This window comes from Scatophagus argus, chromosome 15 (assembly GCF_020382885.2).
Source record: "Scatophagus argus isolate fScaArg1 chromosome 15, fScaArg1.pri, whole genome shotgun sequence".
Classification (NCBI taxonomy): Eukaryota; Metazoa; Chordata; class Actinopteri; family Scatophagidae; genus Scatophagus; species Scatophagus argus.
Genome location: NC_058507.1, coordinates 2,452,981 through 2,468,863, shown reverse-complemented (window position 1 = coordinate 2,468,863; position 15,883 = coordinate 2,452,981). Strand labels below are relative to the sequence as shown.

Here is a 15,883-nt window from a genome sequence, read left to right as displayed (position 1 = left end):
CAACAGTCGTGGGAATTTTAATAATGCATTTAATTAATTATTAACTGTGCGATAAAAATGGACATTAATACATTTATTTAAAAAAATATTTCTTACTTTCTTCCCCGTAGCTATTTGTTTTGCCCAAATGCCATCTTTTTCAACACAGTTTAAGTGCCAAGAAGACCCATGGTTAATTTGTACTGTGACTTTTTATCACCTATTAAAATATCAAAAAATGAATTATTTTGTAACTTATAGACTAATGAATTAATTTGCAAATAATTGTTTTAATACCCATTTTTACTGGGCAATTAGAAGCTTTGTTACAGTTTTTGTGACACTTGTATTGCTCTATACACATCAAGTATCAAACCAGTGTATTAAGAAACCAATATAATTATTATTTGCACTATCTTGCGTAAAATACTATTCAAACTTTACAGGTTCCTATGCTCAATAATAGTTATTAATTGCAATAACGTCCCCTCAAGGATGGCGACTTTTATTCTGAAAGGCAAGCTTTTTGCCGGAATTGGTTGCGTAATTTCAGTAAGTGTAACGCCCCTTAGCCCGCTCTGTCGGTACTGCAGGTTTGTGCTTGATTTTACTGCACAGTGTCGAAGCCTGCGCTGTTAAAACGAGATTGTTGCATTTAGGAAAAGCCACCATCTAATATTTAGTTTCAACGGGAGAATTTTTGTGACCATCTTTTCGTTCATTCTTAGAAAAATAAAAGACACGTGAAAAAAAACCCATAGCGTCAGCTTTTCTGTTTAAGAGTACAAGTGGCTGTTTTTCTGGACAGTCTGCAGTTACACACGATGGATTTTCTATGGATCAGAGCTGTTGCTGATATTTAGATTAAAATGTATCGATAAGCTTTGACCTAAATTAGCGTTAGGCATGTGGTTAATCAGACCCAGGCCCACCATTTCAGACGTTAGCAAACCATCACGACTAGTATCACCAGTCCTAGATAGATATTTCCTCAACAGGGTTCCAGATCTGATGGCCACCTTGTGCCTTATCAAGAGTAAACAATTTAAGATGTGTTCCTATGAACTTCCTACCACGAGACTGTTTGGACTGACTATGTTTAGGGTGGAGACTTCATGCACATCAGAACCTTTTTTCAGTCATTACGTGAAGATCTTTAGACACGCGGAAGAACCGGGTGTCCTAACTATTTTTTACTTGTCTTGTTTCACACTTCTTTTACTGCTCAGATGAGCTGGTTTGCTAAATTTACACTTTAAAAAACGCGATACGTAGATGATACCGTAGCTCCAACCTGTGTACGTTGTTGTCGGAAGAAACAATTAAACATAGTCTCTGTAAGCAATAACAATTAAGAAGAACCGAGAAATGTGAAATTGTGTCAAATCAGACGGGAGACACCGGGGTCAGCTACTTCCTACGGTTGGTTTTTTTTGAAAGGACCGGTTGGAGCCTCTCTCTGCTCCCGACCAATCGGAAGTGAGTATTTTTCGCGCTGGTTGGCCGGAGAGTTTGAGTTTCCCGCAAGCTTTTGATTCGACTTGAATGAAATCCTTCGCTTTACAGGATGAATACGGGCATTATTTCCCTTTAACCACCGAGAGGAGATTCAACAGGTAACAACAAAGAAACGGTCTTTCATGTTATTGTCAACCCTGAGGATATTGGCTGGCATCAGTTTTTGCGAAGACACTTGTTCGTATCGACCATCCATTTTAGCAAGGGAGGACCTGCTAGCTGGCAGGCTAGCTAACCGTGCTAATGTTAAAGGCAGTTTGCCTTGGTTTCAATTGTACGGCTGGTTAGCTTTAGCTAACACTGTTAGCTTTTTGAAACGAGCTGTCATGGCGCCTACAAATTGAGTATATCGTTGAAACAATAGCAAAATAGTTTACACAAATGCGTCAATCATCCAACGTATATATGTATTTACGTAGTTGCTTTAACCAGATAGATTAGCCAGTACGTTAGCCGCATTTGGCGTTTGGGTGGCGGCTTGGTCTATTTGCTGGAATGCGGCGTAATGGCTGACTGTATCGATGACAGAGAGGCAGTTTTACGGTATGGGACAGTGCTTATCCGCTTGTCCATGGCTGGCATGCGTGAGATTCCCATATCATGGCTGCGGCATCGGATTGTAGCCGGTGCCGGTTTCGTGCCTGACATGATAGAATGACTGCTGGCACCGAGAGGACACTTTAGCGTAGTGAGTAACTTTAGAATGACTGAGCGGTTGTTAAAAATGCTTGCGATAGTCTTAACGTACTGTAAGGTTAACTAAAGAAGTCTAAGCGCCTTGTGGGAACATTACAACTAAGTTAAGCTAACTAACGTTACCTTAAACCGCAATGTAACGTGTCATTTTCAACTGAAATGGGATGCACGTAATTCTATCAGGTATTCGTAGTCCATTAGCATTACTCCGACTTGTCAGCTGCTTTCATTTCCGCGGCTTTTCTAGCCGGTGATGCGGTGGTTACGCGACACAGCTAGCCACCCACTCATTGGGCATTCGCTGCATGCGGTGGAGCCTGCAGCCTGCCTCCTGCTTTCTCCGTACCGCTTTCCCACAGACTGCAGCTAGCCGCTAGCTAGTCCTTTTCCAGGAGAAAGCCAACTTGAGATTGTCGCGGTAAGAGCTTTTCTGCCCGCGCAGCGTTTTTTTGTTCGTATGCATGGATGCAATGGAGAGTGGGTATGACTTGACCTCGTTCACGTTAGTTGTGATCAGCGTTTAAGTCTTCACTTCGCTTAGTATACAGAGGCATTGTTGATTTCGACTAGTGGTTAGTCGAGACGCTCGACTTTATTCTTAAACCATCCAAAACTACGGGGCTAGAACATTCCGTGACAGGTGCAGGTTCCTCTGTCGCCTGCAAGGTCTCCGTTAATGCTCTGCTGGAGCAAGTGAGTGCCATTTTGTGAAATGTGTAACGTTAGGCTCATAGGATTCATATCCATGAATGCCATTTTGCAAATTGCAACAATGAAGAGCACCTAGATATAAACTGAGTGGTTTTGTTAATGATTTCCGTTGGGACCTGTGGAATAAGAAGTTTGTGTGTGTTTCCTGTCCTGTAGCTCACTGAGCCTGGAGGGGTTAGATGGGATGGACAGCAAAGGTAGCTCCCTGCCTTCGATGCCTGAACCAGCTAACCCAATCAGCATGAAGCAGCCGCCAGAGTCCCTCAGTGTACGGAAAGGTGGGGGGGGCATGAGCAGTGACCCTGCTCTACTAATGGACAAAGCTGCTGCCCAGCTGGCTGCCACACTACAAGACGGCGTCCTTCAGAAGATGGCTAACCACAGTCATAACAATCACAGCCACGAGCGCCTCAAAGACCTCACATCCCGTGTGCTGAATGGGGACCAAGACGCGCTGCCTAAGCTTTGTGCTCCAGAGCCGCCTATGCTCAAGGGTGCCGAAGTCCCTGCTACGAAAGGCGCCCACCAACACAACTGCACTCCTCATACTGAACCTGAGCTGAAGGTGACGATACCCCAGGTGGTCCATCAGCCGCTGCTTGAGCCAAGCTGTGCCAACGGGACCAGTTTGGCCACAACCACCGAAGATACTATACCTGGATTAGAGAAGAGACAGGACGTGAAGAAAAGGAGGGGGAGACCCCACAAACCAAAACCTCAACCAAACCTTAGCTGCTCTCCCATTAAAGTGGAGCCACTTGACAACACAAATGCTGTAGATGGAACTGGAGCACCTGATGAGGTTTTGCTTTTATTCCTGATTCTTGTGTTTTATTTTTTTTAAGGATGAATATTTTTCAAGATAAAGCTTCAGGTTGCCTAACTAGCTGAGTCTTGTTTAAAGACAAACATTAGCACATTAAAAGGCTACAGTTATGCTGACAGATGGGTTTTAAAACAAAAAAGCTCATGCATATAAATGTGACCAAACAGTACTAGGCTTTCCATGGATACTTGAATACAGAGTGAATGTCAACTAACCAAGTTTATTGGATCTTTTTACCCTTAATTTGGGTAAATGAAGGCGAAATACTAAGTAAATGAGATTTCTGTGTAGGCTTGAGAATATATGCAGGTCTTTAGAGCTAAATACACAGTTGTAGGGGTTTTACCAAAATGTAATGTATGCAAGTAATTGTTAATACCCACTACGTACAGCTTTAAAGTACTGGTAGTGATGCAATGTTTCTGACATGGCAAGTGGAGGAAAGTAATTGATTTTTTTCCAAAGAAAAGTTGTCAGGTCCTCGATTAGTTTTTGTTTTTAATCTGCTGATCAGCTGATTCTTCTTTTCTCTTCTGCAGCCTGATCTCATTCCAGAGTTGACAGAAGAGGCAACACAAGAGTCCCCTCTGCTGATCCGTTTTTCCGTTGGCGATTTGGTTTGGACCAAGGTGTCGGGATACCCCTGGTGGCCTTGCATGGTGACCACAGACCCTGAATTCAACAGTCATTTCAAACAGAAACAGAAAGGTGACACAAAGTCTCTACTACCTACATCAATTTCATTTTGCTTTAAGTGGTCTGTGTTCTAAAATCTTTTATAATTTGTAATGTATATTTTTCTTCAGTTATTTATTTATTTATTTATTTTAGCAGCTAACAGCAAGTCAGGCCTCCTTTACCATGTGCAGTATTTTGGAGACGCCCCAGAGAGAGGCTACATCTTTGAGAAGAACATGGTGCCCTTCACTGGGGAGGATCAGTACCAGGAGCTTAGCCAGGGCAACAAGCAGCCAGCCTCCCGCCTCATCCACAAAAAAGTAAATCAGCTTCTTCTCCTGTGTGTTTTGACCTGTACAGGATGTTGTGTGCTGTTGTTTAGAAAGCCTTCAGCCGAACTGTCATAAATATGGAGACGTGTGATCCAAATGTAAAATCAAGCAAACTTTAAAATGTCGGTTTTACAAGTAAATACCAGAATACATTCTACAACTTGGGTAACAAATTTGTTATATTAAATGATTTTTTTCCAGCTATTTGCCCCCTAAAATCTGTACGAGCAGTCACATTTTGCTTAACAACAACAGATAAGAAAGGAAGAATAAATTTGTGCTGGTAATTTTTGCCATGTTTGTTAGCAGTTCTCCTGCACAACTGGCATGGCCTGCTAATCAAGTACGTAATCTTAATCTCAAATGTTGCTCACACTGTAAGACAAGTGTTTGTTTCATGGCAGCAATGTGTTTTCCACAGTTCAACACGATTGCTAAACACCTTTTTCTTTTTATTTATTAACTTGTCTTTTCCGACCTTGCTATTTTCTCTCCCTTGTCATGCAGGCGGCTCCATCTGTGCCCCGAAAACTGCAGGCTCAGTGGAACATGGGCATCATTCAGGCCAAGGAGGCCGTCAACATGTCACTGGATGAGCGCATGATGAACTTCGCATTCCTGTATGATGAGGAAGGGCCTCACCTGAACCCCCACATCATGGAGAAGTTGAAGCCAGAACAGAACAGCAAGATGGACCAGGAAACGGAGTCTAGGCTTAGTCCAGATATCCTCTCGCTGCTGATGAATCCTGCCGACAACCTCACAGCCGCCCCTCAGTCCCAGGACAGCACTTCAACAGGGAAAAAGACACAAACGCCCAGAACAAAACTTAAAATGGGAGAATGGCAGAAAAGCGGAAAAGGCCACAATACAGTTTCTTCCAAAGAAATGCTTCATCCACAGGCGGCCTCACAGGTTAGGATAAGTCGCTAATATTAATCACCGTCGAAAGGCTTCTGTCTTTTAGTTCTTGTCGTGCAGAGTTTGCAAAGAACTGTTATTGATTGGCTGTTATGCAGGTTTCGAACGCAGGAGAAGGTATTAATGATAAATGTATATTACAATATGGTGGTTTTCCTTGTAGGATCTCGCCACTTCTGCACCAGATACACAAGCTGAATCAGTCTTACCTCAGAAGAAAAGGAGTGGACCCAAACAGGCTCAGTCTCCCACGAAAACTGTGAGGAGAAGGAAAAAATCTGCAACAGAAGACACCTCTGACCCCGTGAAGAAAAGGAAATCAAAGCAGGTTTCTTCGACAGAAGATATGTTGGCACCAGTCTCACTTCCACTTTCAGTTCCAGGTTAGTTGAGAGTTGAAACCCACACCCCCTAAATTGTCCTGCATTTGGCTACTAAACTCGTGAAGTGGTTGGTTTATTGTGGAATTTGTCACTTAACGTGACCATATATCTAAGAATTTTCCCTCCTGACTGGAGACAGAGGGTACCTTTAGCTTTGAAGTTGTTTGTTTGGTAACACTGTAGCTTAGAAACGCAGAGAATATATCCAAAATGCTGTTTGATAGTTTTGTGTTGCTTTTTAATGTCAAAATCCCATTTGGACAGACACTTAAAAAGTCCAATGTCATCTGCCATTGGCTGCTTATTTCTCTCTCTCTTTCTCTTTTTTGTAACACACATTTCATCCTGGTCACTAATTTAAAAAGTCTCTTTTGTTGTCATAGTTGACAAAGTGAAGAAAAGGCGAAAGAAAAAGACTCCAGATGAGCCGAGGACGGATTCCTCGGGTATGTTTGTTTTGTTTTTTCATCATTTTGAAAGTAAGTTTGTTTAAGTGAACCAAAAGGTGTGAGAGTAAGAAACCTCTGTAAGCTGAGGCTCACAGTTTGTTTTAGCCTTTTATGTTTTCTGTAGGCTCAGCTTCTGGTGGGAGAAAGAGTTTAAATTAATTATCAGCCTGCTATTGAATGCATTTTCAGCATTTCCTGTTCTAACTGTTAGCAGAAGATAAAAATCAAAGTGAGAACCAAATTGGGGTGTTTGATATTTTTCTTTTGCTTTTAGTCGAGGAGGAGCTGAAGACCTCAAAAAGGCTGCTTACAGACGCTGCAGCAGAAAAACCGAAAAAGAGACGTAAAACAAGCAAAGATGCTGAGAAAGAGGTGAGATTTCAGACCCCAGCCTGCATCTGCAAAGTAACTGCTGACACTGAGGAGAATCTTGATCTTAAACTTCTCACTAAGTAAACATTGTAGAAGAAGAAATCTTTAAAAATGTCGTAAAATAGTTTTTTATTACTGAACATCAGACATGATTTTGTCCACCTCCTCAGGCATCCACTTCAGAGGGAACAGAGAAAAAGCAGAGAAGAAGGAAGAAAACTGACAACGACGTGAAAGAAACCAAGAAGCGGCTGAAGAAGTCAACAGCTCTCCTCACCGGTAAACCGTCTTGTTACTCTGTGCTGATGACTCTGATTCTGATTGTGCTCGCCCAGCCTCTTAGCTGTGTTGTTGTGGCTGCTCAGGACATTGTTGTCATTGTCCTTGTTTCTTCTTGCAGATGACCCAGACGCAGAGAAACCAAAGCGGAAGAGAAAAAGGAAACAGGATGGAGAGAACCAAGCCACGCCCACAAAGGCGAAGAAGAGGCGGACCTCCCCGTGTCCCGATCCTGAGGTGAGAGGGGAGAACTTTGGATCAGTCTGAGATCTGCTAGTAAACCTAAGACTACAAACCTTAAACATGTCAGGTGGTGGTATTATTATAATTACACAAGCATATTGTTAATAGTACAAGTCATCTGCAAGCATAATTGCTGAGACATTTGTTATTTTATTTGAAAATGAAATAGTTTTTTTGAAAATGTGTTCTGTTTTCCAGTGGCAGTTTTGATTGTTATTTTCGTTCATCTCTCAGCTGTGTTGGAAATAAGTGGACTTTAGGTGATTGTTGAGTGAGAGGCGAGTGTACGGCTGTGGAGACCTTATGGCTCGCCATTGTCTCGTTTGTTCAAAGTTCACCTCCTGTTTGCTGCAGGGTTCTGGGAGTGAAGGACGTCCTGATTCTCCGAGCGACAGCTTGGACGGCACAAAGAAGGGCGAACGGAAGAAAGAGTTTGTCTGCCAGGTAGGTCTGCTTCCTTCTCATTTTACTGTTCTTGACTTTAATTTTATGTTGTATGAAACAAACATCTTCATCTGTGTGTGATTGTCTGTGGCATCGAGACGAGATTTTGGTTCTCCTTTGGTTCTCCTGATTTCCATTTCATTCTCTGATCTTTTACTGATGCGCTGACGTGTCTCAGTTTCTGCATGAGTTTTTTATCAGTGTTTTTACTTTTCCTACAGGTGTGTGAGCAGGCTGGTGAAGACTTGGTACCCTGTGAAGGCCAGTGTTGTGGGATGTTTCACCTCCACTGTCTGGGTGTGTCATTCAAACCCGACGACAAGCTGCTGTGCCAGGAGTGCAGCACAGGTGAGCGCAGGAAACGGTGAAACTTTACTTGGTATCAGTAAGGTTTTTGTGATAACAAAAGTAATATTCTTGCTGTTCCCCTCGTTCTCTTCGTTCTTCCCTCTCAGGAATTCACTCGTGTTTCAAATGTAAGCAGTCGGAGGGCACGGTGCGCCGCTGCCACGTCCCACACTGTGGCAAGTTCTACCACGAGGCCTGCATCCGCCTCAACCCCCTCACCGTGTTCGACAACAAGGGCTTCCGCTGTCCGCTGCACACCTGCCTGGGCTGCTACTACAGCTGCCGCACCAAGCACAAGTCCTCCAAAGGTGAGGCCCCACAACACTGCATGTGTCGTGTTTTTACTGCTGAGATTCCTTTGCCTTTATGGGCACTTTTGATCCCGTGACTCCTCCCGTGGGCTTCGTAAAGGATCGCTTCCATTAGGCGTTCCACCAGTTCAAGAACGATTTGTTTTTATTGTCATTACATGAAGGCATTTCCACCTCAGTTGTTCACTTCTGTGATGGCAAACCTCATTGTAGTCGATGAAATTGTATCGTGGCTTTTTTAAAGCTGTGCAGACAGGACAGTTTTGAGTCATCCTTCCATTGTAATGACTGTAATGGAAACACACCATCATCATCCTTATAGTTAGGTTTTTAACAAGAAAATAAAGAGGGTGATGTTGAGTGTCTAGAAAAGTTCACGAAAAGGTCCTGAAACTCTTTTACGTTCTGTGTATTTCGCTGCTTGTGCTTCTTTGTCTGATGTGAGTCTCTCTCGCTGTCTGTACTGCAGGCAGGTTAATGCGTTGCATGCGCTGTCCGGTCGCGTACCACGTCGGCGACTTGTGTGTGGCTGCAGGCAGTGAGATGATCACCAACACCGCCATCATCTGCACCAACCACTTCAACGCCAAGAAGGCCTACAGCCACCACAGCCACGTCAACGTCAGCTGGTGCTTCGTCTGCTCCAAAGGTTTGCCCCCCTTAACCATCCAGCCATGCAGCCACAGACATTTTAAGGCTTTTCGTGCTCTTTGGACCATTTAGTTTTACTGTAAACAATTTAATGTCAGTAAACATGCATAGGTTTCATCTGTGACTGGGTTTCATCATCTATGGAGACAAAAATCATGAATGTACATCAACTTCACTACACAACTTCATCAAATACTCTGCTTTGAATGCTGTGTAGAGAAGCACTGAAAGAGTTTTGTTTATTTTTGGTTTAGCAGAAATAACTGCAGAGGTGGGAATCCACTCTTGACCTCATGCCTTTTGACTCGTGAACAGTTTAGTTTGTAGATGGCAGGGAAAGCATCAGCCACCTTCACAGGAAATGTATTCGTTACATAAGGAGATCCTGTTTAATATGATGTAATATCTCCACACAGAGAGAACTGGAGTTTAAAAAGTTGCAGACTTGTTCTTGTGGTGCAACAAAGTATAGTCTGAACATGGTATCTATATATTATATCTCTTTAATCTCTAAATGGTAATCACATGGTGATCACATGTACTGCTGTTACTAATAATCAGAGGAAATGCTAACCTGCAGCAGTTCCTGAACATCAGTTTTCTGTTTGAATTCAGCACTGGTTTTGCAGAGATGGACGTAACCTTATGTGGGACTTTTGTAATATCACACTGAAACCCATTAAGCGAGTCAGTCAAAAATTTGATGCTTTTCAGAGTCAACTTTGATGAACTTTGTGATTATGAGTTTTGTTTTCAATGTAAGTTCCTTTGGAAATCCCTCTGAGCCTCAGTGATGGTTCCTCTTTAGCTACGCAGCTTCACAACCAAAAACACACAACAGCAGCAGCTCTGTGCGTGTGTCGGGGTTTGTCGGGCCTCTAATGTAAATGTGTAAATGGGTGTAAATTGTTCCACAGTCGTGAATTGAGCCTGAAAATGCCTTTGAGGTTGAAATAAATCTGTCGTTTTGCAGGAGGGCAGCTGCTGTGCTGTGAATCCTGCCCGGCAGCTTTTCACCCCGACTGCCTGAACATCGCGATGCCTGACGGGAGCTGGTTCTGCAACGACTGCCGGGCAGGAAAGAAACCTAAATACCGGGACATCATCTGGGTCAAACTGGGAACGTACAGGTCAGAGGAACCTCTGATCCTTCATTCAGTACTGATGCAGTTTTTGTTTCTGTCTTTTCTAGTTTCACCCAAACTTTAGTGTTTCTTGTTGTTCTGCATTAACTCCATCCTGCTCCTGCCTTGTTTTCTTCTCCTCAGGTGGTGGCCTGCCGAGATCCACCACCCCAGAAGCATCCCCACCAACATCCAGCACCTTCGACACGAGATCGGGGAGTTCCCCGTCTACTTCTTCGGCTCCAGGGACTACTTCTGGACTCATCAGGGCCGAGTGTTTCCGTACATGGAGGGAGACAGGGGCAGCAAGCACCAGAGGACTGGTATCGGCAAAGTCTTCAAGAATGGTGAGGATCTGCCCTGTTGAAATACGTGATTTCTGCAATTCATGTAATCATTTGATTAGTGAAAAGTGAGGAAGTTAAAGTTAAGTTAAATCAAAGCACAGCTGCTTTTACATTTAGTTATTCTCTCCCCGTGTGATAACTGCATATTTAGTTATTTATTTAACCCACTAGTTCATTAAACCAACCACTGTGACGTGTGTTTACAAGCATCCTCTTAAGCTTAATGAATGTTGATGAATGTTTCTGCAGATGAGGTGAAATGTAACGAGCCTTTGCATCATTTTGTCTCTCAGCTCTGTTGGAGGCTGAAGCTCGATTCAAGGAGATAAAAATGAAACGAGAGGCCAAGGAAGCACAAGAGAACAGCCGAAAACCTCCACCTTATAAATTTATCAAGGTCTGGAATCTCATTGAGTGCATCTTTGCTTTTGTCTTGAATGCCTTTTAAAAGCGGCAAACTAGTTTGTACGTGTGAACAGTGTACTCTGTGTACTTACAATCCAGTCCAGAGTAGACGTGTAGTGTTTTTATTAAGTTATCCGTTGTGTTTCATTAAGGGGGGGGTTGCTTTTTCCTTCTTCAGGTCAACAAACCTGTTGGTAAAGTGCAGGTCTACACCGCAGACATTTCTGAGATCCCCAAGTGTAACTGCAAGCCGACGGACGAGAGGCCGTGCGGGTTCGAGTCCGAGTGTCTGAACCGCATGCTGCAGTACGAGTGCCACCCTCAGGTGTGTCCCAGCGGGGAGCGCTGCTGCAACCAGGACTTCACCAAACGTCTCTACCCGGACACCAAGATCATCAAGACGCCCGGCAAGGGCTGGGGCCTTGTCTCGCTGCGGGACATCAAGAAGGTGAGGGGACGGGTTAGTGGGAGCGGCGAGAGTCTCCAGAAACATGGCGTCAGGAGTCACGGTTTCAGTCAATTCCAGAGAGTACTGAGTTACAGCAAAGAAAGGATTAAAGTGTAGGCACTCTGTAATGTCCCACTTTGACGTTAAAGAACTCAATGTCCCCTAAAAGTCCCTTTGTAAAGTACAGTGGTAACTTTGTACAACATAAACATTTCCCAGCATTGTGAGTAGTTTGTCTTTAGAAAGAAAAGCACGCAGATCGTCGTCTGTCCTGCAGATCGTCGTCTGTCCTGCAGCTCGGCTCGGGACGTTCCTTCTGTTGAGACGTCGCTGATTTTTGTTCTGACGTGACGTTTGTCAAACAGGGCGAGTTTGTGAACGAGTACATCGGAGAGCTGATAGACGAGGAGGAGTGCAGGGCGAGGATCAAGTACGCCCAGGAGAACAACATCACCGACTTCTACATGCTCACCATCGACAAGGTCAGCGCCGAGCCCAAAGGCGGGCGTCCTTTTTGCTCCGCGGTGTGTCGGGGTGTTGTGCTCTCTGCACCAGCACCGTTTCCACTGGGAGCCAGACAAACTGGACAGTATTGCATTGGGAATGTTGCATTACAGGCAGCTGTAACATTACAGAAGTCAATACTACAAACACATCCTGAGTTCTGTGAATACATCTGTTGAACATATAATAATATAACGAAAAAGGAGTGGCTATGAATGTGCTGTTTAAGTTGTGAAGTTGCCATAACGAATTGTGGGAAAATAATTTGCAGATTGTTAAAAAGTAAAACGAGAGGAAGGTGCAACAAATCACTTAGTTTCTTCATGTTCCTCAGGACCGCATCATCGACGCTGGGCCGAAGGGAAACTACTCCCGCTTCATGAACCACAGCTGTCAGCCCAACTGTGAGACGCAGAAGTGGACGGTGAACGGAGACACGCGTGTCGGCCTGTTCGCCGTCTGTGACATCCCAGTAGGTGAGACAAGTTACAGACGAGACCGATGGAGCTTCGTCTGCACATCCGTCCCACGTGTCTGAAGAGTTGATGCATAGAAAACAGAAACGTGATGTGGACGTGTCACTTCTGAAAGCGGGTTACGCCTGCTGCTGGAGCTGAAGTTTTATTTTGTACCGCAGGGACTGAGCTGACCTTCAACTACAACCTGGACTGTCTCGGGAACGAGAAGACCGTCTGTCGCTGCGGTGCCCCCAACTGCAGCGGGTTTCTCGGCGATCGGCCGAAGGTGAGCGTCACGCCTGCGCGATCCGGATAAAGTTTAGAACGAGTTTCATTTCCTCATTCAAGTGTGGGAACGTGTTCGAGTTCAAATATAAAGTTTGAAAATTATTTTATTTTTTGGTCTTCAACATAACCTGGTGTTTCATCTACACAGTCACTCATGTAAACCAGAAATCTTTTAATATTTGAAATGTAATGAATACTTACTCTTTCAAGAGGGAAGATCTGAAGTGAGAGGTGAAGTGGCTGAGGCAGGTTCAGGGGAAGAAGGTACATCAAAGACGTTAATTAACTGGCGTGTATTAAATATCACATGTATGCGATACACTTTAAGTGGTTTCAGAAGGTTTTTTTTCTTTTCATAAAAATGTTTTGGGGGCATCTGTTTGATTTTTTTTTCTGACATTAGAAGATGACCCCCAAAGCCCCCCGTGATGAAACACGATGATATGTTCAAACCCGACGTTTCACTTATCATATTCATCCCATCCTGTCGTCTCCTCCGCAGAACTCAAACGGCCAAACAGCCGAGCCAAAGGGGAAGAGGTTGAAGAGAAAGTATAAAAAGAGGAAATCGGAGGGAAAGAAGAAGTCTGAGGACGAGTGTTTCCGCTGCGGCGACGGAGGTCAGCTGGTGCTCTGCGACAAGAAGACCTGCACCAAAGCGTATCACCTGTCCTGCCTGAACCTCACCAAGAGGCCGTTTGGTGAGAAACGGGACAGAAACACACACACTGCAGCACGTTTTTTTACTTTGATTTGACTCTCAGAAAAGGTTCTCCCAACCACCTCAGTCAGCGTGGTGATTGCTGATGGGTGAACACGTCCTGATCACACACACCTGCTTACAAATGAAAAATACACATTTAGAGTTTTGGTACGTCTTCTGCTCATAGACTTACCTACGTGTCTGTAAAGTTTACTCTTATCTGACTGAGGTTTGGGTTTGTCTCTGACATGTAAACCGTCCTCCCCGCAGGACGCTGGGACTGTCCCTGGCATCACTGCGACGTCTGCGGGAAAAACTCGGAGGCCTTCTGCCAGCTCTGCCCCAACTCCTTCTGCAAGGCACACCAGGAGGGGGCGCTGCGTCCGTGGCCCGCCACGGGGCAGCTGTGCTGTCAGGAGCACGACGAGCTGGAAGGATCCGTCAGCCAGGACCAGGACGTCCACTGTGAGACCAACTCGACGACCGCTGCTGCCGCCACCGTCGCCGACCGTCCCCCCAAAGCCTCCAGGAAGGCAGAAGGAGCCGAGGCCAAACCGAAGGGCTCCAAGAGGAAAGCAGCTGAGGCCTAAAGTGACCTTTGACCCCCCCCCCCCTCAGAGAGTCAGAAGACCGAACTCAGACTCTGACACCTGCTTCCCCACTCATGAACAAACACAAACCCCACGTATGTCTTTTAAGATCCCAAGAACCAAGGCACTGTACATGTTCATCGTCAGGGAAAGCTGCTGATCTCACATGCTCGGCAGCAGCAGCAGCAGCAGCAGCAGCAGCAGCCTCCAGCTAACCGCTCAGACTTCTTCAGGTTTTATTTCCACTTGTCTGCACTGAGCGAACCACCTGTGGTAAAGCACAAAGCAGGGGAGCGAGCGCAGGTCAGGAAGCTTCTGCTAGTAGACTTGAATGCTTCATTCTTCCGCCAACCAAACTGCCTTTTTTTTTTTTGTTTTTTTTTTTGTGTTATTGTTATTATTGTTGTCTTTGTTTTGATTTTATTCTCTTTAATAACAACAGAAGAAGCCAGTCGGTTTCTGCAGGAAAAACTGAAGCTGCCGGAAGCGTAGCTGCGCGTCACCCTGCGCTAACTTGAATCTCAGTCGGCCCCTTCACTCAACACGGATGATCTTGAACAGCAGAGTTTTATAGCTATATCTATATATGTGTATATCAAAGACCAAAATTATGATTACTGGAATACTGTAAGACATCACACAGGTTGCCAAATGGATTGTTTTTATTTTTATATATAGTGTATATATGCCAGATGTAATATGGAACACCAAGACACTATGGGTAGGCCTCAGATGACCTCTTTACTCCTGTTTGGTAGCCGTAGGTTACATTTAAACGTAGACGCTTGTTTGCCGTTTTTCAGCCTGTTACTTTGTTTTAGCTCAGTTTTACTGTTTTAGATTTGATCTTTTTTTGCTGAACGACGGCACCGCAGGCCGTTCGTCCGCCGGCCTGCCCAGAGACACGAGGGACCGCAGAGTTTTAGCCTGAGAGCGCTGCTACACGGCCGTCTGGCGTGAAAACACTACTGGGGCGTTCGCAGGCCTTTGACGCTCTCTGCGCGACGCTAAGCCACATAAATGAAGGAATACGTGCGATTTTTGTTCTTCTTGATCGTCGAGTTTTGAGTCCTCGCGGTGCTGTTTGTTTTTCCACTGTAGTATTTAAATCATAGGTGCACACGTCGTGCCGGTTCAGCTTCTGCAGGTGTTTCGGCGTCGCTGACCGGCTGGGTGTTTGGTTCCCGGGAGGTTCGTTGGGCGACTGGTCGTGAAAGAAAGACCTCGACTTGTTTTGATCCTCAGGAGGTTTTTAGTGGCAAAGCTGCGTCCTGCTCGGCACGCACATTACAATGAGGCCTGAGAAAACTACAGAGTACGGTGGCCTTTTCAGGACATGTTGGGTGCAGTGCTGCTGGCGGACCTCAAAGGTTCAGCCGTTTCCTCCTCACCCCCACGCTGACATGTCTGGAGCTTCTTAAGCTTCGGCTGTTGAGCACGTCAAAATGACGTCAGAGAAACTTAAATACCCACGACTGAAGTCAGCCAAAGAGAATCCGAGGCTGACAGTGATTTATCAGGGAAAAAGCCAAACGTGTGGTGCTGCAGAGCCAGGACTCCTCTCCTCTGAACTGTCCTCGGACCTGCGCTGCGGTTTCACGGCCGTGTGACGTTTGCGGGGCTGAACGCCGCTCCAACACGTCGACTCTGATGAATCTGAGGCATCTGTCAAAGTGAGGAGCCCGAAACCCTTTAAGGCTGGCCTGAAAACACTGAGCTGAGACTCGCGGGGTCTGAAATGTCCTAAAACGTCCACCGTACCGAAACACAACAACACAACACTTCAGAGTGCGGAGACGCCAGCTGTGGCGGCTGCTCGCCTCTCGAGTTCGTCGTCCTCGCGCAGAGCAGTTCACGTTGACGTCATCGGCCTCT

The 15,883-nt window shown here is 45.1% G+C and overlaps 1 protein-coding gene across 5 annotated transcripts; it reads left to right on the top strand.

Moving 5' to 3' along the window:
• The first annotated feature begins 1,385 nt into the window (after nucleotides 1-1,385).
• Nucleotides 1,386-15,181, top strand: nsd2 (nuclear receptor binding SET domain protein 2). Of its 5 annotated transcripts, none has more exons than XM_046413473.1 (23): nucleotides 1,386-1,595; nucleotides 3,061-3,706; nucleotides 4,270-4,438; nucleotides 4,562-4,728; nucleotides 5,248-5,655; nucleotides 5,825-6,044; nucleotides 6,428-6,490; nucleotides 6,768-6,865; nucleotides 7,036-7,144; nucleotides 7,266-7,381; nucleotides 7,742-7,831; nucleotides 8,053-8,179; nucleotides 8,287-8,487; nucleotides 8,960-9,139; nucleotides 10,115-10,271; nucleotides 10,410-10,612; nucleotides 10,906-11,009; nucleotides 11,196-11,465; nucleotides 11,831-11,947; nucleotides 12,304-12,445; nucleotides 12,607-12,713; nucleotides 12,926-12,979; nucleotides 13,218-13,359. In XM_046413473.1, the coding sequence occupies exons 1-22, from the start codon at nucleotides 1,525-1,527 to the stop codon at nucleotides 12,941-12,943; spliced, it is 3,783 nt and encodes a 1,260-aa protein (XP_046269429.1). In that variant the 5' UTR covers nucleotides 1,386-1,524; the 3' UTR covers nucleotides 12,944-12,979; nucleotides 13,218-13,359. The 5 variants fall into 5 exon arrangements, with proteins under 5 accessions (XP_046269429.1, XP_046269424.1, XP_046269425.1 ...); XM_046413468.1 differs by lacking the exon at nucleotides 12,926-12,979 and adding an exon at nucleotides 13,689-15,181 and having other exon boundaries at nucleotides 1,393-1,595; nucleotides 13,218-13,416; XM_046413469.1 differs by lacking the exon at nucleotides 12,926-12,979 and adding an exon at nucleotides 13,689-15,181 and having other exon boundaries at nucleotides 1,395-1,595; nucleotides 4,565-4,728; nucleotides 13,218-13,416.
• The last annotated feature ends 702 nt before the right edge of the window (nucleotides 15,182-15,883 follow it).

Excerpts from the sequence above, each read along its gene's own strand:
- nsd2 (XM_046413468.1), top strand. The coding sequence starts at position 1,525 with ATGAAATCCTTCGCTTTACAGGATGAATACGGGCATTATTTCCCTTTA. Across the intron at positions 6,866-7,035 it reads GCAAAGATGCTGAGAAAGAG|GCATCCACTTCAGAGGGAAC; the intron begins GTGAGATTTCAG and ends CCACCTCCTCAG. Across the intron at positions 11,010-11,195 it reads CACCTTATAAATTTATCAAG|GTCAACAAACCTGTTGGTAA; the intron begins GTCTGGAATCTC and ends TTCCTTCTTCAG.